Genomic DNA, 20248 nt, shown 5'->3' with positions numbered 1-20248 from the left:
GAGGATGGCAATGGCAAACTCCCTCTGGACAAACTCTGCTAAGAAAACCTTTGATAGGGTCGCCATAAGTCAGAAATACCTTGAAGACACACCACCACCACCACAACAACAATAACAAAGCATGAATTAGACCAAGGGGGAGTTTTGGACCAGAGGCTGACGGTTGGTAAATTCTGGCCTGAAGTTTTATAACAGTAAGGCTCTTGCTCTGCTGTTCTAGGAGGCAGAAATCTGGAGCAAAGATGCTAAATTAGAATAGAAGATACTCTAAACTAGGTTTTGGAAGACTCCCTCCAGCAAACCGCCTGCCATAGCACTTGGGCTGCCAGTGATTGCTGTCAGGGTTTTGTCTGCCTTATTTTCTACTACAGTGGCCCTTCCGCTTTCGTGGACTTGAAATCTGCGTCCCTCACCCATTCGTGAGCAGCAAACGGGGGAGTGGAGAGACAAAATAAGGTGCACCCCCACAGCGGGTACCCAGGGGTGCCCATAAGAACGCACCACCATTCAAGCCAATAGGGTTTGAAAATCAGCAAGTTTCCGTTTTTGCAGTGGGTTCCGGAACGGATCCCCGACAAAAACGGAGGAGCAACTGTATTAGCTTCGGCTGAATGAAAATACACCCAGAGAGTGGCCAAAACCCTACATCAGTGGTTCCCAAACTTTGGTCCTCTGGGTATTTTGGGACTTTAGTTCCCAGAAGCCCCAGCCAACTTGGCCAACAGCCAAGAATTCTGGGCACTGGAGTCCAAAACATCTGGAGAATCACAGTTTTGGGAAACGTTGTCCCTCCAGATGTTTTGGACTTCAGCTTCCACAATTCCTTACTGTTGGCCAAGCCAGTTGGGGCTTCTGGAAACTGAAGTCCAAAACATCTGGACGATCAAAGTTTGGGGACCACTGCCCTACATCAGTGTGGTGTAGATCTCTTCTGTTCCCTCTCTGCCACCTGGGTGGCTCTGTATGTCCATCTAGTGACTAGGAGAGGGCAGGGGTGACCAGTATTGTCCATCTGGGCTTCTGCAACTTGATATAGGAAGATGACCGAGGAGATCCAGAAGGATGGCTGCTTCTTCATCATACCCTCCAGCATCTCACAGATGAAAACCAGGATTCATGCAGCTGAGCAACATCGCATGAAAGCTAGAAATCAGGAAGAACAGATAAATTAAGGTTGACAAAAAAACCACAATGATAGGTACCTCTTAAGGAATATGACTTGGCACACAACAACAACTAATAGCAGTGAAGATATGGGGACTGGCCAAAGAAATGCCAGGCTAAAAGTTTATATTCTGGTCTAATGGTGTGTGTGTGGGGGGGGGGGGGGGTAAATACTACTTACTGTTGCAGGAAGGAAAGGATGCAGGAAAAACCACAAGAAGGAAGCTTTCAATTAAGATTGCAGGGGACCTATTGCTGAATAAGATATAGTTCTGAATAAACATAATAGAAACTAACCAAGAAAACCTGTCATAAATTTGCCTTAGGGACACCATAAGCCAGAAATGACTTTAAGGCACCCAGCAGCAACAAAAAGTGCTGCATGTTGCCTCCTTTTTCATTCTTCTTCCACCTGAATATGGAAAAGCAATGGACCAGAGAATCATTATTATTGTTATTATTATTAACTGACGTCAAACTGAGTTTAACTTATGGTGAGAGTGAGAGACCTCCAAGTCATCCTCAACAGCCCTGCTCAGGTCTTACAGACTTAGGAGTTTATCAGACCGAGTTTATCCCATGCAGAAACAGGATTTAAAATGTGAAAATCCTGCAAAAGTGGCATCGTTTTCACATGATGTTGCGCATTAATGCACACACAAAGTGGACAAATCCCATAAAAGTGGGATCGTTTTCACACAACATTGGGGGCATTGAGCATTACTCCGGCATTAACCTGCACAGAAAGAGAACAAAATTGGCTGCTTTTTACTTTCAGGATTCTCTTGAAAGTAAAAAGCGGCTGATTTTATCCACTTCCTGTGGGGGTTATTTTCATGTTAATGCTCAGTGCGCCCAATGACTCTGAAAACAATCCCACTTTTGCGGGATCTTTCCGGGATTTAAATCCCGTTTCTGCATGGGATTTAGGCACTTAGCCTCCTGTGTGATAAGCTCCTTAGACCAGTGGCTTCTTCGATTAATTCTCTCCATCTGAAATGTGGTCTTCCTTTTTTCCTAGTGCTTTCTACCTTACCAAGCATTATCGTCTTGTCTAGTGAGTCCTGTCTTCCCGTGATTATGGTCAAGGTATGACAGCCTCACTTTAGTCATCTTGGCTTCTAGAGAAAGTTCAGAACGGATTTGCTCAAGGACCCATTTATTGGTCTTTTTTAGTAGTTCTTGGTATCCGAAGAACTCTTCTCTAGCACAAATTACAAGTTAGTTGCTTCTCTTCCTATCTGCTTCCGTCACTGTCCAGCTTTCACAACCATACATAGCAATGGGAAATACAATGACATGGACAATCCCGACCATACTGTGACGCATACGTCCATATTCACATGTATCATACATAGTATGGTACAAGGAAAACTTTGGAAATGTTACCTTTTTTCAGCTGTAACTTCTACAACTCCTCAACCACAATAGTTCTGAGAATTATACAGTAGGAGTTATTTTTAAGTTGCTTTTCCAAGCTGTGGAAACAATCCTTTAGACAACTGGTAGCAATTGATCGCAACCAGTTGCCCAACCAGATAATTGGTTGAGCAACTGGTAGCCCTCCAAATGTTGCCAGACCCCAGTTTCCTTTTGCCATAAGCAGTACAGCCAAAGGTGAGGAATGATGAGAGCCTGAGTCCAATAATAATGCTTTAAAGTGTTTAAAACACTTTTATCTTTTTTTAACTATATTTCATTCTTTTAACATACAATCTGTTTTAATATTGTAATAATTTAATTCTATTTTAATGTATCACTTTGGTATCTTTTTAATTGTACTACTTTTTAATATTGTAAGCCACTCTGAGTCCCAGTCCTGGGAAAAGGGAGGGATACAAATTAATACTAATACTAATACTAATAATATGTAGGGCCACAGCATGCACACGCCTTCATCTCATGATGAGCTCTTGACCTGATCTTTTTTTATCCTCCTCTGGCTAAGAATGAAGGATTTATGTTCTCCAGCACAATAGCATTTCCCCCCAGTAATTGACCCATTTCAGCCTTAGAAATGAATCTCCTTCCCTCCCAAAGGTTGTTCTGACCAGAATAGTTAGTGCCCCCCCCCCCCACTTTATCTTTCCTTCTTGGTTTCAGGGAAGAAAAGAGAGCCTCCATAAAGTGGAGTCAGACCGAAACACAATGGTATCGAAAAAGAAAGAACAGTAGCTACTGAAAGGGGCTGTGCTCTGCTCTTCATGATATCTGCGCACTTCACACCAATTTCATTTCATTAGTCATTTGGATCTAATATTAGTGTCATTTAAAACAGCCAGAGAGAAATGAAAGTCTCAGATTATATTTTCCTCTGCAAACTGTCTTGGGAGACTTTGGCTGGAATTTGGAGTACGTTGCTTTACAGGAGCAGCTGGGCATTTTCATCGGGTGCAGGATATCTGGATACAGTTCAGTGGAAACCTCATGGTACTTCTGTGCCTTGCGCCAAAACTAAGGTGTAATTCTAGGCTTTCCCAAAAGTTATTTCGTTGCCAGACACTGACATACAGGGTTCAATTTTCCGCTCAGTCTGGGAAACCCACAAGTCACATTCTCTCAGCCTCAGAGGAAGGCAATGGTAAAACCCCTCTGAACAAATACCAGGTGCTGTAGGTTATATTTCAGGGGACAGGGCTAGCAAAACCATCTCTGAGGATCTCTTGCCTAAGAAAACTCTATGAAATTCATGGGGTCACCATAAGTCAACAGGCAAATTGAAGGCACATACACACATAGCCTAACGAAGAGATCTGATGCCAGCTCTGAGTTGCACTCCAACTCATGTTCCTCATATGATAGAGTCCCCTTAGGATCATCATAACTTAAAAGCACACAACAGCAGCAGCAGCAACATCAAAATTTTACCCAGATTTTATCCCTTGGCTGACAATCAAAGTACCCATCAATGGACATATGGGGAACATGAGTTGCGGTGTAACTCAGAACTGGCATCTGATTTCTTCATCATGTGCCTTCAACTTGCCTGATGACTTATGGTGTCCCCATGAATTTCATAGAGTTTCCTTAGGCAAGAGATCCTCAGAGATGGTTTTGCTAGTCCTATCCCCTGAAATATAGCCTACATCACCTGGTATTTGTTCACGGTCTCCCATTCAGGTACTAACCAGGCAGATCTGCTTAGCTTCCAAGATCAGACTGGAACTGGTGCCTTTAGGATATTTAGGCAGCCCAGGCTGGGTCAGGGAGTCAAGATATCTGGCCAGATCTTATAATAACTGGATCTGTAATTAGATTTAAGTCTCAAGATGGAGATGGATTGCAAGGTGGAAGAATCAGCCAGAGGATGGATGGTATCACCTGCTCAGTGTTTCCTAGCTATTTAATGTGAGGTGCATAAGACATAACCATTCATTGCCATTTTAAAAGTAAAGGAAGCAGTGTTGGTCCATAAGGGGAAAAATCTGGCTGGAATTCATTATGACAGCTATGACTAGGATTACACATCTGTAAGTGATTCCTATTAATAGAATCCTAGAGTTGGAAGAGACCTCAAGGGCCATCCAGTCTAACTTTATGGCTTCCATACCATGATATAAGAGTTGAAAGAGAGTACTTGAAGGTGATATGAGAGTTGAGAGAGAATACTCAAAAGCCGCCAAAAGTGGTGGTCCATCGACCAGTGCTGAGACATTGGTTGCTAGGCCCCAAAGAGTTTCCAGGAAAGCAAGAAACAGTTGTAGCCAATGACTACCTCTACACCGCAGAATGAATGCAGTTTGACACTGCTTTAACTGCCATGGCTCAATGCTATGGAAATCTGGGATTTGCAGCTTTGTGAAATATTTAGCCTTCTCTGTCAGAGAGATCTGGTGCCGCACCAAACTGCAAATCCCAGGATTTCATAGGATGGAGCAGAGCCAATTAAAGCGGGGCCAAACTGCATTGTTCCTGCAGTGCAGATTGGACCTAAGAAGTGTTAAAGGGGTCAGATGGACATCCTGCATGGGTGCTTTAGGCATGGATTCCTGCCTTGTGGTTGGATTAGATGGCCCTTGAGTTCCCTTCCAAACTCTATGGTTTTATGATTCTATGAAGTAAGAAACACTCACCACTGCACTCCATTGTTCACATACCATTCAGCCTTGATGGGGATGGCAGCACGGCTTGGCTCACTCACTTGATGCGTCTGTGCTGGAGCTCTCTGTGCAATAAGGATCGACGGATCCTGCTTTATACATGCTTGTGTTTCTGTGCCTAATGGAGATGTGTTCATGCGGTGGCTGGTATACGTGGAAGACTTACCAATGGAGCAATCGGTTGCCCTTGTGACCTCCTTCCTCTCCCATGATCTTCTGCTTCCATCATTCATCAAGCAACAGACATATTCTGCTAATGTCTCTTTTCATTAGTCATCTTTTAAAAAAATAATCTTTATAATGTAATGTCAACCAGTCAACCCTTCTTATCGTCCAGAGCAAGAAAGATTGTTTCTTTGACCTCTCTGCATTGTCTATTGTGTCTTGCTTAAGTGCCAAATCTTAAAGCAAAAGAAGGGAGGTGGCAAAGGCCACCTTCCAGATGATGAATCAGAGCTAGTGGCCAATTAAGTCAGTCAAAGGCAGGAGGCGGCAATATTGCTCATCTGCCATATTCATTACAGTTGAGAGTTTTGGGTTATCTTCTGCAGCTGTTATCTTTGTGAAGAGGTTTATTGGCTCTAACAAAGGTCAGACAAGGAGCAATAGGTACAATGGCCTAGATATGAGTCCTGTCTTGTTTCATTAATAGCTGATATTACTCATCTGTATTCATCTTGGGAGACTTATCTTAGGAGAAGAATTACTTACCTCCGGCAGCTACTGGTGACTCCAAGTCCAGCGCGGTGGTGAATCTGCTCTAGTTTTCCTTCTGAAATTTATTTCATTAATTTTTATTGAATTCTATATATTATTGAATATACATAAATATATATACATGTATATATACAGCATGGTGTAGTGGTTTGAGCACTGGACTATGAGCATTGAACTCTGGAGACCATTGTTCCATTCCCCTCTTGCCCATGGAAAACCATTGAATGGCCTTTGGTAAGTCACAATCTCTCAGTCCCAGAAAACCCTGTGATACGGTCGTCATAAATTGGAAACGATTTGAAGACACACAATCTTCTTCTTGGCTTTACTTTGCGAACGAAGGTTCAGGAAGGACTGATCCATGCTTATCTACGAGCGCGTTGATGACGTTGGATGTATCCTTCGAGCCTGTGCAATGGATTTTTCTGATGGAGCGCAGCGTGCACAGAACTGGCCTCACCCTTTAAACGAGAGGTTTATCTGCTGAGGCCTTGACAAGCATGGACGGTGGCAGCGAGGTCCTCGGGACGTAGGTTTGATTAGAGTTTCCTTCTCTCAGATGGTTGACCTTACAGGGTTAGATGAGCACCATCTGCCCGGGTTTGGGATTAGAGTTTTCCTTCTCCTAAGATGGTTGCCATCAGGCTAGAGAGCCCATCCTGCCCTTTGGCGCTCTTGGTCAGACCCTTCGGTTGTGACCTGTCTGGCATGGGAGGCCCTGCCGGTGGCTATTATACCACTGCTAGCATAGCTCACAACTTCATTAGGGTACCCAAGCCTCTCCCCACACAGTCAGAGCATAGCTGGAGGGGAATAGGAGGCCGGAAGATGACAGTGAAGGAGGGAGGCGCCTCTTCCTTCAGGCTAGCCCTGGTGGAGCTGGGCCTGCCTGATCACTCCCTCTCAGGCCGGAAGATGACAGTGAAGGAGGGAGGCGCCTCTTCCTTCAGGCTAGCCCTGGTGGAGCTGGGCCTGCCTGATCACTCCCTCTCAGGCCGGAAGATGACAGTGAAGGAGGGAGGAGCCTCTTCCTTCAGGCTAGCCCTGGTGGAGCTGGGCCTGCCTGATCACTCCCTCTCAGGCCGGAAGATGACAGTGAAGGAGGGAGGAGCCTCTTCCTTCAGGCTAGAGACACACAATAACAAATATCTATATCTATATCTAAAATCACATGATAACATTTTCAAAAATCCCCTTCTTCTTCTTTCCCTTATTGCAATCACTTGATAGTGGTTTTGGTGACTCCTTGAATCCTTAATTATTTTCCTATTCTTCTATATATACTGTTATTCTACATCTTTCTTTCTATATTACTTACAGTTGGTATCACTGTATTATTCTTCACTTCTTACAGTCAATAATTTCTCTTCTCTTACCCCTGATATTCATATTATTCACTTCTTTCTTTACTTTATCCAACCGTAAATACAGGTTTATATATTGCATCTATATCTATACCTGGTGACTCCAAGTTCAATCTCATGGTGAATCTGCTCCGGCTTTCTACCTGAAATTTAAAGCAGCTGTTGAGTGCTAAGAAAGGTTTATCATTTTGGATAGCAATTTTAACGTTCAAAGTAAAACCTAGACCAGATTCCCTGCCTGATGACATTAGACTGCCAAGCACTCCTCCTACTTACTTTCCCCAACTCTTTAGACCACACTTATATGAAAATGAACAGAGCCAGTCAATGGTTTGGAGCTCCTGGCTTAGAAATTTCTGCAGTTTTGATTGTAAATGGGTATGGGACTGGTCATATGCAACCATAACAATGATTTTATGTAATTAAGGGCCTGAACAGACAGGCCAAAATAAAGCTGCTTCAGGCCACTTTGGAGGTATGCTGTTTAAATGATACACACATCTTAAAAGGCCAGAAGCTGTGCCTCAGTCCTTAGGACGGGAACATGGCTTTGATGCAGCTACCGGCTTCTTAGGACATATGCATCATTTAAACAGCATACCTCAAAAGTGGTCTGAAGCAGCTTTATTTTGGCCTGTCTGTTCAGGCCCATAGACTGGCATCTCATTATTGTTTTATGCATGCCTAGGTTCCTAGGCTGGCTTCAGGGCTAGCAGTGTGCTGGGCAGGACTCAATCCAGCTTCAGAAAATGATGCTTGGAGATGTTTTTTCCTGCCTGTTTGTAAACCACCACCACCCTAAATTTCCAGGACACTCTTATGTTTTTTATTTATGCAATCTGTTGGATAGTCAGAATGAAATTGTTATACTTAAAGTAAAAAGTGTTTGCTACATTATGTGTAAGATACATCTTCAAATGGTTAATAGTCTTTAATGTTAATGATGTCTTTGATGGCAGAGATTAACCATGCTCCATGTTTTGATTATTATATTCATTATTTATATACAATGGATCCTTGTTATCCATTGGAGTTTAGTTCCAGGATCCGCAATGGATGACAAAATCCATGGACGCTGAAGTCCCGTTAAACATAATGGCATAGCAAAATGGTGGCTCTTATATAAAATGAAAAATCAAGGTTTGCTACTTGGAATTTATACTTTTTGGAATATTTTCAAGCCGAGGATACTTGTGGATAAAAAAATCTGTGGATAAAGAGGGCCAACTGTACTGGTCAATGACCTAAATAAATTGTTGTTGTTATGTTTGTCATATAGCTCCTTGAAGAAAGGCTTAACAGTATCCACAGTCTTTTTATCTAATTAAAGACCATAGCTAGAATCCTATCCTAGGTTAGTCCCAACTAGAATAAAACCATCACCCTTCTGAACCTCTGCTATTCTGCCGGCCTCCATACAATATAAGTACTGTACACTGGTGAAGTTTTATATTCCACAAGTGTCAAAGAAGACCTAGCCATTGCTAACACAAATGAAATATACACCAATTCCCTTTGTAAAGATGTTTAGGTCCTTGTTTCTCACTCTTGTGCACCATCTACTGGTCCAGCAAAAGGATACATCCTTCTGTACATAAAAACACTTAGCAGATAAACAAATACTTCCACAACTTATACAACCAGGGACTTTATATTATTCAATAAAATAGTATCTCCTTCCTTTCAGTTTAGGAGCAGTTGTTTAAATGATGCTATAACATCATTTTACAATTCTAATATAGTTTATTGTTTTATATTGTTGTCTTGTGCCCACATTTCCAACTTATGGCAACTCTAAGGCAAACCTGTCATGGGGTTTTCTTAGCAAGATTGGTTCAGAGAGGGGTTTCCTATTGCCTTCTCCTGAGGCTGAGAGCGTGTGACTTGGCCAAAGTCACCAGTGATGTTCCATGGCCAAGTAGGGATTCGAACCCCGGTCTTCAGAGTCATAGCTGAAAGTTCAAACCATTATACAATGCTGGCTGTAGAATTATAGTTTAGCTTGTAATAACTTACTTATCACATGATTGGATCCACTTCATTTTGACTGGCTTGCTGGCTAGGGCATCTGGGAATTGCAGTCAACCACAGATGGCACCCTTTCGATGTTTTATGCACATGTAAGCTCCTTTACACATCCAATTGTAACGTTATGACTGCCCACACTTGCAGCCAGTGCGGTGTAGAGGTTTGAGTGTTGGACTATGACTCTGGAAACTAGGGTTCAATTCCCAGCTTGGCCATGAAACCCACTGGGTGACCATGGGCAAGAAGTCACATTCTCTCAGCCTCAGGGGAAGGCAAGGGCAAACCTCCTCTGAACAAATTTTGCCAAGACAACCTTAAGGCATTAAGAGCTGTCATCAGTTGGAAAGGACTTGAAGGCACACAACGTCAACCATCTTTTTTGTACCATCTGTATTCAGCTCATGGTTGCATAAGCAGAGTTCTGCCAGCATAACTTTGGAGCATGCAGCTGCAAATTCTTGGATATTACATAATTATTCATCAATGCTTTCAATGTACTGTTTGATTCACTGGCATTGTGGACACAGCAAATACTCTTTCAGTTACACAATGGGTTGCACAGTGTTAGTATCCATCTAAAGGGTGGTTCAGTGCAACCACCACTTATCTAGGTCATACCTTCCAACAGTCCCAATTTGGCAAGGACAGTCATGCTTAATCCTTTGTTGTCATCCCTCTGTTTCAGCTGCTTTTAAATGTCCTAGTTTCTCTCTCTTCCTCACACTTTCCTCCTTTGTCCTCAGCTTACTCCAGCTGCTGCAAGCAGAGTTTGAAGGGCAAAAGTAGTCTGCACTCGATTAACACAATAAAGGGGAGAGGAGTGCGCAGAATTGTATCCTTCCCAACAGACTCAGGCAAAAGCAAATTGCTGTAGTTTTTCCTAGCTTTTCTGTTTTTCCTCATTCATAACCTTTGCCATCTTGACCACAGTCTAATGTTGCTTGGCCACATGTAACATATCCTCACGCCTGCTCTGGTTTCCATTTTGAAATATCGGGATATATGTTATGTGAATGTTGATTTACATTACGCAGACATGATGCAAGATCTTGGCTAACATGTGGAGGGTACATGATTCCTATCCCTGCTTTGTAGATTAAGCCAGAGCGTAAAAAGGAAAGGCAACAGCTACCAAACATGGATGTCCTCCTCCTAAATTATAGTCGGCGCTCTTCAAAAATGCCAAATTAAGACCTTTGTCCCAGGCCATTGGTTAACACACTGAACGCTGCCATCCATTCCAGATTTCCTGACAGCCCAAATCAAAGTATTAACATCCTCTTCCTTCACCCTTGGTGACATCAAAAACTTCTTCAATTAAGGTGAATTACTGGCCTTTGATACATCTTCTACCCAAGTTGGGTGGAGCGGGGGGCAAATGTGACAAGAGAAAATTATCCATATTTAGTTGATCTCACGCCTGCGACCTTGGCTTATTAAATGAGACATTTGACGTGAAAAGCAATGTGTTGTATGTTTTAAGAGAAATGCGTAAGAAGGGTGATGGCACGGAGGAGCAGGCCTGTCCATCAGTATATATATACCTGTCATCATCCAGGCAAAAACCTGAAGAGGTTCTCCATTGCCATTCCTCAGAAGAAGCCACTGGCAAAGACTGGGACCATGTCGCACACTACGCTGGCCTTCTGCTTGCTTTGGCTCCTGGCTCTCTCTTCCGCTTGCTACATCCAGAACTGCCCCATCGGAGGGAAGCGCTCCATTCTGGACATGGAAGTCCGAAAGGTAAGACATAAAAGATGGGGTGGCTTTTAAGATGTGAGAAGAAAGAGGTCCAGGAGTTAGAGAGACAAGTATATTTAAGCCACTTATGTGGCCGTCTTTCGGAAATAAAAGCTCCACAGGTGGCTGAGGCTGCTGGCACACTATAGAATTAATGCAGTTTGATGCTGCTTTAAATGTCTCCATCCTATGGCTTCCTGGGATTTGTAGTTTGCTGTGGCACCAAAGTTCTCTGACAGAGAAGACTAAATAGCTCACTAAACTACAAATCCCATAGCATTGAGCCATGTGAGATAAAGATGTCTCCAACTGCATCAATTCCGCAGTCTAGAAGCAGTCCAAGTAAGAAAAAGTGCTCAGGTTCCCTTTGTGGCCACAGATGTTTGAGTTAGTCTCTTCCAGGCTGAATTTATTGGTGCCCCTTGTGTAAAATAAGATGCATCTGTAAATCTAAATAAAGCAGTTCTGGAGAGATCTGGAGAGAGCCAGCATGGTTTGAATACTGGATTAGGGTCCCTTTCACACTACACAGTTATAGTGGTATATTTTACCTTAACTGCCATGGCTACATCCTATGAAATCCTGGGATTTGTAGAACAGAGAGGGGGTATTTATAAGTCTCAGTAAAATTAAGCCATAACAGAATATCGTGCAATAATTGTGTAGTGTGAAAGGGCCCTTAGGAACCGGTGACACTAGATTTTGAATCACTGCTCACCGTTAGCTTTACTTTAAGCTACTTTGGGCATTTTTGGAGAAAAGGAGAGACACAAGTTAATTAACGGTGGTGTGTTGATGAGAATAACAAGTCAGAGTCTGCATCTACACCGCAGAATAAATGCGGTTTGACGCCACTTTAACTGCCATGGCTCCATCCTATGGAATCCAGAGATTTGTAGTTGTTGCAGCACCAGAGCTTCTCTGACAGAGAAGGTTAAATATCTCACAAAACCACAGTTCCTAATATTCCATAGCATTGAGCCATGGCAGTTAAAGTGACGCCAAACTGCATTATTTCTTTTTTTTTTTTTTTTAAATCTTTATTTGAAATATAAAAGACAAATATACATATATGTACAAAAAGACATATATACAAACATAAGTCAAAAATAACACATAATTATACCAATTATTCATCTTACTATCCACCAACTTCCAAATCTCCCTTCCAATACCAGATTACATATATTCCACAAGAGGTTCACTCAAAACTAATAAAAAGAAAAACCCTCCATTGACTACATCATTTTGATTTAAAAAATAACACCAATAATTGCGAAAAGAGGAAAACATTAATAAATAAAAAAGCAAAATTTTTAAATTGCTGGCGTATGCCTATAAAGTACTTATTATATACATATATTCAAATATTGATCTACATGATACCATTCTTCTATCACATTTTCCATCGCCTTATCCTGCAAAGCGGCTGTTAACAAATCAAGATTTCTTGTTTCTTTCAACTTAGATAACCAAACTTCTATTTTTGGACATTGTGGATTTTTCCAACATTGTGCAAATAATAATCTAGCTAATGTAATCATATATAAGATTATCCTAGAGTATTTCTTCTCTATCACATTATCTAATTTATTAGTCATATTAAGCAAAAATAATAACGGATCCAAAGGGATATTGGTACATAATATCTCCACCATTTTCTCATGAATATTTTTCCAGTATTCTATAGATATTGAACAAGCCCACCATATATGAAAGAAAGTGCCTTCTTTAACCCCACATTTCCAACATTTAACGCATCCTGTTTTATAAATCTTATTAATCTTGGTAGGAGTCATATACCACCTGAATAGCATCTTCATATAATTCTCCTTATAATTTTGACAGGCGGTAAATTTTTTTGTTACCCTCCAGGATTTTTCCCAGTCTTCCAATTTGATAGGGCTCCCCACATCTTGAGCCCATCTTATCATTGAGTGTTTTATGATCTCATTCTCTAAGTCCCTTTCTTTAAGAGCTTTATAATACTTTGACATATGTTTCCCTTTTTTATCTTCAACAATGTTATCCAATACGTTCTTCACAGTAGTAAAACCCATTTTATCTGAGTCAGTTTTAAATCTACTACATAATTGGAAATACAAATACCAATCAATCTCGAATCCCAATGAACTTAATTGTTCCCTGGTTTTCATGACCAATACCCTTTTATTATTCATTTCTAATAAATCTCCATATTTTAACCATTCTGTCGAATTAGCCTTGGTCCTATTATAGAAAGCTTCTTGGGGAGATACCCAATAAGGCAATTTAACATAGTACATTTTTTTAATTCTGTTCCATACCCATAACAGGGGCCTTCTAATAAAATGATGTCCAAACTCTCTGTTTTCATTACTTTTTCCAAACCATAAATAAGCGTGTAAACCATATCTCAAGTCACAGCTTTCTAAATTCAGCATTTTATCATTAGTTAAGGAAATCCAATTCTCTAACCAACATAAACATGCAGCAAAATAATATAGTTTGAGATTTGGGAGTGCACAACCCCCTCTTTCCCAATCATCTGTCAAAATTTTCCATTTTACTCTAGCGCGTTTCCCTTCCCACAAAAATTTAGAGAGTTCCTTCTGCCATGTTGCAAAAAAGTTTTCAGCTGAAATAATCGGGAGATTTAGAAAGAGATATATAAATCTTGGGAGAATATTCATTTTTATGGCAGCTATTCTACCAGAAAGAGAAAGGTGCAGCTTAGACCAAGTAATCAAATCACTTTTAATATTCTTCCAAAGTTTACCATAATTATTAGGAAACAGATCAATATTCCTATTAGTCAGGTATATTCCTAAATATTTTGCTTTTTTACTCACTTTAAAACCTGATAAATTAGTTAACACACAGTCCTCCTCAGCTGAAAGATTTTTGGTTATAAATGTGGTTTTTGCCTGATTAATTTTTAAGCCTGAATAGCCTGCAAAGATCTCTAATGTCTTTTTAAGGTGTTCAACACAATATAGCGGATCTTCCAAAAAGCAAATTAAGTCGTCCGCAAATGCCCTTACTTTATACGTGAAATTTTTGATTTTTACTCCCTTTATTAAAGAGTCCTCTCTGATTATATTAAGCAGGACTTCAAAAGCCATAATAAATAAAATAGGAGACAAAGGACATCCCTGTCTAGTGCCACGTTCAATACTGAAAGCTTCTGTTTTTTCATTATTCACAAGGAGTTGAGCTCTTTGTTTCTGATATATTGAGGAGATCCACGTATACATATTTGGCCCCAAATTTATATTATTCAACAATTCAAGTAAAAAAGGCCAACTTAGCCTATCAAAAGCTTTTTCCTCGTCTATTAATAATAATGCTAATTTTTTATCATTGTGACGCTCGAAATAATCTATAATATTTATTACCACCCTCACATTATCTTTAATCTGACGTTTAGGAAGGAACCCACATTGGTCCTCGTGGATGTGATTGACTAATACTTTCTTGAGTCTTTCCGCCAGCACCTTGGTATAAATTTTGTAGTCTGAGTTAGTTAGGGAGATTGGCCTATAATTACCTAATTCAGATTTGTTAACCTCGCTTTTGGAAATTAAAGTGATTGTCGCATCTTTCCAAGAATCAGGTATACCATTTATATGGATATCATTTATGGTCTCTTTTAAATAAGGGACCAGGATCTCTTCCATCTTTTTATAGTAGGTCATTGATAACCCATCAGGTCCGGGGGCTTTATCAGTTTTCATACTCCTAATTACAGAGGAAATTTCTTCTGCTGTAATCTCTAAGTCTAGGTAATTCCTTTCAAATTCATTCAATTTCATCATTTTTTGTTTCTTAATATAATCCTTAATATTCTCTCTTTTACCCTGATCAAATTCAAAGTTACCATAAATTCCTTCATAATAGTTCTTAAACAATTTCTTAATGTCCTCTTGATGTGTATAGGTTTTACCTGAATGCTTAATTTCCGTTATAATTCTATTATCCCTCAATTTTCTTAACTTAGAGGCTAATAACTTCCCAGCTTTATCTCCACTCTCAAAATATTTTTGTCTCACATAGAGTAGCTTTTTCTTTACCTCCTCAATTTCCAATACTTTCAGATCTTGCTTAATTGCTTCAACTTTAATTTTTAGATTTTTATCACCACTAAGTTTCCAGTGTTTCTCAATCTCTTCTAAAGCTTCTTTTAGATCTATAATCCTTTTAAGATTTTTCTTCCTTTTTTCCGAATTTAATTGAATTAAAATACCCCGTATAACCGCCTTGCTAGCATCCCATAAAATATTACTTCTAATGTTCTCCGTCTTATTTTCTTTGAAATATAATTTCAGCGATTGCTTAACCTTCTCATTAACGACCTCATCATTCAATAGATCCCTTGGTAGTTTCCAAAAATATTCTGTTCTTTTTTCAAAAAGTCTCATATTTAATAGATTGTGGTCAGAGAGAGTGTTTGGTTCAATATCCATGGCTTGGATATAAGGAAGAATCTTTTTGGACGCTAACATAAGATCAATTCTAGACCACGAATCGTGTACCTCTGAGTAGTAAGTATAGTTTTTACTTTCTTGATATTTGTACCTCCAAATATCTTCCATCTCGTAATCATCTTTAAGACAAAAAAAAGACTTAGGTAATCTACCTTGATTTTTCTTAATCATATTATTTCTATTTGATTTCCTATCAACCTCTGGACAAATCACAGCATTAAAGTCTCCCAGCATAAGGACATTTTCATAGTCAATTTGCTTCAGGTCTTTATGTAATCTTGCATAAAAGTTATCTTTATTATCGCTTGGGCCATAAACTCCGACAACCAAAGCTGTCATACCCTTTAACTTAACTTCTACGGCTACATACGATCCATTATTATCCTTGAAAATCTCTTTTGATTCTAATTTTTTATTAACAAAGATTGCGATTCCTCTTCTCTTACCATCCAATAAAGAACAAAAACAGCTCCCTAACTTGGGATTTCTTAAAAGTCGTTCTTCCTTCTTTTTAATTTTAATTTCCTGTATACAGATTATATCTCCCTTAAGTTTTTCCAATGCATGAAATACACGGCTTCTTTTAAATTTTGAATTAATTCCTTTAACATTCCACGAAATGATTTTTATCGCCATTTTAGATAATACTTACTAATCAAATAATGACCAGCAAAGGAAAAAAGTAGAAGGGAAAAAAATTTTTTTTATTAGAAAAGTAAAATTACTTATCAACTCAACACAATTCCTTCTTACAGTCTTCTGAGAGCTTCTTTTGGAGAATTAGTTAATTAAATCAAGAATTGAAGATCTAAAAAGTACTTCCTTTAAGTCTCTTATTATTCCTTCTTAAAAGGTTCCTAATAAGTTTCCACTTGTTTCCAATGTGCCTATTTCTTTATTATCCTGACTCTCTTGATCTTTAGTGTTCTCTAGATCGTTTCCTCTGCTACTTCCCTCTTTAGGTTCAGTATTACATACTTCGTTTGGTCTCCATTCTCTCATCCGGAACCGATTAGGTCCAAAATCACCTTTGTTTTCTTTAGAGTCCTTTCTTAATCTTTCTTCCATCTCTTTGGCTCTATCAATATTGTCAATCTTGTGTCTTTTCTGACGATAAGTGAAGGAGAGACCTTCAAGTCTCTCCCACCTAAAGTCAATACCTAGGTTCTTCAAAATATTAACCAAGGTCCTGTATTTTTGACGAGACAACATAACAGCCGGCGGAATATCCTTAAATATCTTAGCTTCTTTATCCTCTATGATCAATTTATTATTGTAACTGTTGTGAATTATTATATCTCTAATCCTGGATCGTACACAACATACCACAATGTCTCTTGGCAAATTCTTATCCTTTGCTTGGCTAGATTGTATTCTGAAGATTTTATCTATCTCCCATTCTGTCCTTTCCAAAGAGAAACCTATAAATTCAGCTAAAGACGGAACAATACGTTCAAACTGCATTATTTCTGCAGTGCAGATGCAGCCAACTTCAGCTGTCAACGTTTGCACAACCAAATGCCCGACTGTGCAAACCAGCCTGGGATGAAATCACATTTCCTTACTGTTTGTGTTTCCCACCAGTGCCTCTCTTGTGGTCCTAGAAACCGGGGCCATTGCTTTGGACCCAACATCTGTTGTGGAGAAGAGCTGGGCTGCTATTTTGGCACAGCGGAAACCATGAGATGCCAAGAGGAAAGCTTCCTGCCAACCCCTTGCGAGTCTGGAAGGAAACCATGTGGCAACAATGGAGGAACCTGCGCAGCATCCGGCATCTGCTGCAACAATGGTGAGACCTTCCTGGTGTCCCATAGCATCCTAAAGATACTTATGTATTTACTTACTTTCTCATTATCCTGGCTTTCTCCCAATCCTGAGGCAGATCAGACCATAGACTGAACAAATATACAGCTAAACACAGAATAAAAGAACAGTTTATTGGGTAGGTGTGGTTGTTGTTCAGCTTCTGCCTTGCCAATTGATTACTCTGCTTGAGAGATCCATTACTATCCCTGACATTTTTCAACAGTAGTGGTTTGAGTGTTGGACTACAACTCTGGAGACCAGGGTTCGAATCCCTGCTTGGCCACGAAATCCAGTGGGTGACTTTGGCCAAGTTAGAAGCTCACATGGAGACCAGATGTCTTAACCGCAAAGGAGGACAAGGCACCTGAACATATAGGACATTCAAGAAAAATGTAGGGCATTACAAAACAAAAGCTACGAACACTAATATAAATATAAATTTACTTCATTTTGGCTTATTTACAACTATATTACAAATACTATATTTTATTATGTATTCAGCCATATTTTTGGGATGACCTTATCTTCATTAAAATGCCTTATTGGCCTGCAATATACTGATAAATCTCCCAGCAAGGCAAAGGCTTAACATTGTACTTTACCAGCAACAAACCACTTGACTGAATCTACATTTAAATTATTCCTTTCGTTTGTGCATTATGCTGAAATTAAAGGGAGGGGGACTTTCAACATTTGCATGGCACTTTTTAGTCATGCTCAAAATGGAGGACAATTTGGGAATTCCTCCTGGACAGAAGGCCAAAATGTAGAATATGTCCCAGAACTGTCACTTTTGTAAGTTTTTTATTGTATTTTTCTAAGTTTTTACTTGTCATTTTTTTGACTGTAAGTCACTTTGCATCCCATTTTGGGGGAAAAGCGGGATACAAATTAATATAAGGAAGGAAGGAAGGAAGGAAGGACAGACATCTGGTCAACCTGGATGCTCTCAGCTTCAGATGAAAGCAATGGCAAATCCTCTCTGAGCAAATCTACGAGGAAAACCCCAGGATAGGGTAGCCTTAAGTCAGAAATGGGAACGCACACAACAACAAAGTACCATATGTACTCGACTACAAGTTGACCTCATGTATAAGTCGAGGGCAGGTTTTAGGGCCATAATTATGGGTTTTGAAATGATCCGTGGATAAATCGAGGCTAAAACTTAGCAGGATATAAAGTATGAAGTAAAGGGAAATAAAGCAGTTCTGGATAGATCTGATCTGGAGAGAGCCAGCATGGTTTGAATACTGGATTAGGGTCCCTTTCACACTACACACAGTTATAGTGCTGTGTAATAGAGAACTAATATATATATATATATATATATATATATATATATTAAATTGATAGGAGATTCGATTCATTGGTTTTGCACCTACTTCTCTCACTGATTGCAAGTAGTTGCAAAACCAGTGAATCAAATCTTCTATCAATGTTATAAATTACGTGCCCATAAGTCACACCACAAACGCAAAGGCAGTGCTGAGAGAGGTGGGTCTACCAAAAACGGAGGAGGATGGTAAACACCCCCCTGCTATTGGTCCCTCTCCTCCAAAACGACGTGATTCAGAGCCATCGTTCCTAGTTGTCCGGTGCTTTTTGCGTTTGTCTCGCTTTATCACAACAGAAATCAATCAAAGTAGGATCAGAACTGGTTTCAAACGGGAATAACAGTCATGTATCCCGATCAGCGATTCGCTTTAAATCATAGTGGGAACGCACCCAAAGTCAAATACTGCTGCATACAAAGTCTCAAGCATGTTTTCTTTCTGTTTCAGAGGGCTGCATGATAGACTCAGAGTGTGATCAAGACTGAGAAGATTCAAGGAACGGGAACCATGGAAAAGTGCTTTTAGATTACGAACTTGTGGGCAACCACTGCGTCTCGAAGGGATGTGTCTTTCCATTGCAAATATGTCTTTTGGGGAAAGTGGCAAAGACACATTTGCAAAATAAAACATGTACAACAAAAGCCTGTAATACGTGGTGTTTTGGCTTCCCAATAAAGTTACTTAAAGATCAATTGCAAATGCAAGTGTCCTTGTGGTTAACAAAGTCATAGATGGAAGGGTTGTATGTTACTTTTATGTGCTTTGTTGTTTGTGTGTACAGCGCTGTGTAAATCTACAGCGCTATATAAATACATAAATAAATAACATTTTTTTTAAAAAAAGCAATACTTCAAGATTGCCATGAAGATCTTTTAAACTTTTAAAAGATATATCTATATCTATATTTTAAAATATTCAGGGTTGGCCATTTAACAAATAAAAGCAAAAATCCATCAGTGATACCTTTTATTGACCAACCAAAATGCACAAAATACTTGTTGCAAGCTTTCTAAGCTCCATGGGCTTCTTCTTCAGGCAAGACGTTACAAACCAAACAGGAGAAGAAGATGGGAGATGTCATAGAATCATAGAGTTGGAAGAGACCCCAAGAAGGGCCATCCAGTCCAACCCCATTCTGCCATGCAGGAAATCCCAATCAAAGCATCCCTGACAGATGGCCATCCAGACTCTGTTTAAAGACCTCCAAAGAAGGAGACTCCACCACAATCTCCAAGGGAATTTGTTCCACTGTCGAACAGCCCTTACTCTCAGGAAGTTCCTCCTGATGTTGAGGCGGAATCTCTTTTCCTGGAGCTTGCATCCATTGTTCCGGATCCTGTTCTCTGGAGCAGCAGAAACCAAGCTTGCTCCCTCCTCAATATGACATCCCTTCAAGTATTTAAACAAGGCTATCATATCACCTGTTAACCTTCTCTTCTCCAGGCTAAACATCCCCAGCTCTCTAAGGCATTCCTCATAGGGCATGGCTTCCAGTCCAGACCCTTCACCATTTTAGTCGCTCTCCTTTG

General features: G+C 39.9%; 1 protein-coding gene across 1 annotated transcript; it reads left to right on the top strand.

Moving 5' to 3' along the window:
- Positions 1 to 10996: 10996 nt before the first annotated feature.
- Positions 10997 to 19204, top strand: LOC149313261 (neurophysin 1-like). The gene is made up of 3 exons (XM_089527136.1): positions 10997 to 11116; positions 17164 to 17368; positions 19167 to 19204. Exons 1-3 carry the CDS (start codon positions 10997 to 10999, stop codon positions 19202 to 19204), a joined length of 363 nt encoding a protein of 120 aa, XP_089383262.1.
- Positions 19205 to 20248: the final 1044 nt, after the last annotated feature.

This window comes from Sceloporus occidentalis, unplaced genomic scaffold (assembly GCF_023333645.1).
Source record: "Sceloporus occidentalis isolate IW3139 unplaced genomic scaffold, rSceOcc1.0.p SCAF_5, whole genome shotgun sequence".
NCBI lineage: Eukaryota > Metazoa > Chordata > Lepidosauria > Squamata > Phrynosomatidae > Sceloporus > Sceloporus occidentalis.
The sequence above is the reverse complement of the archived record's forward strand: the minus strand, read 5'-3'. Positions and strand labels throughout refer to the sequence as shown.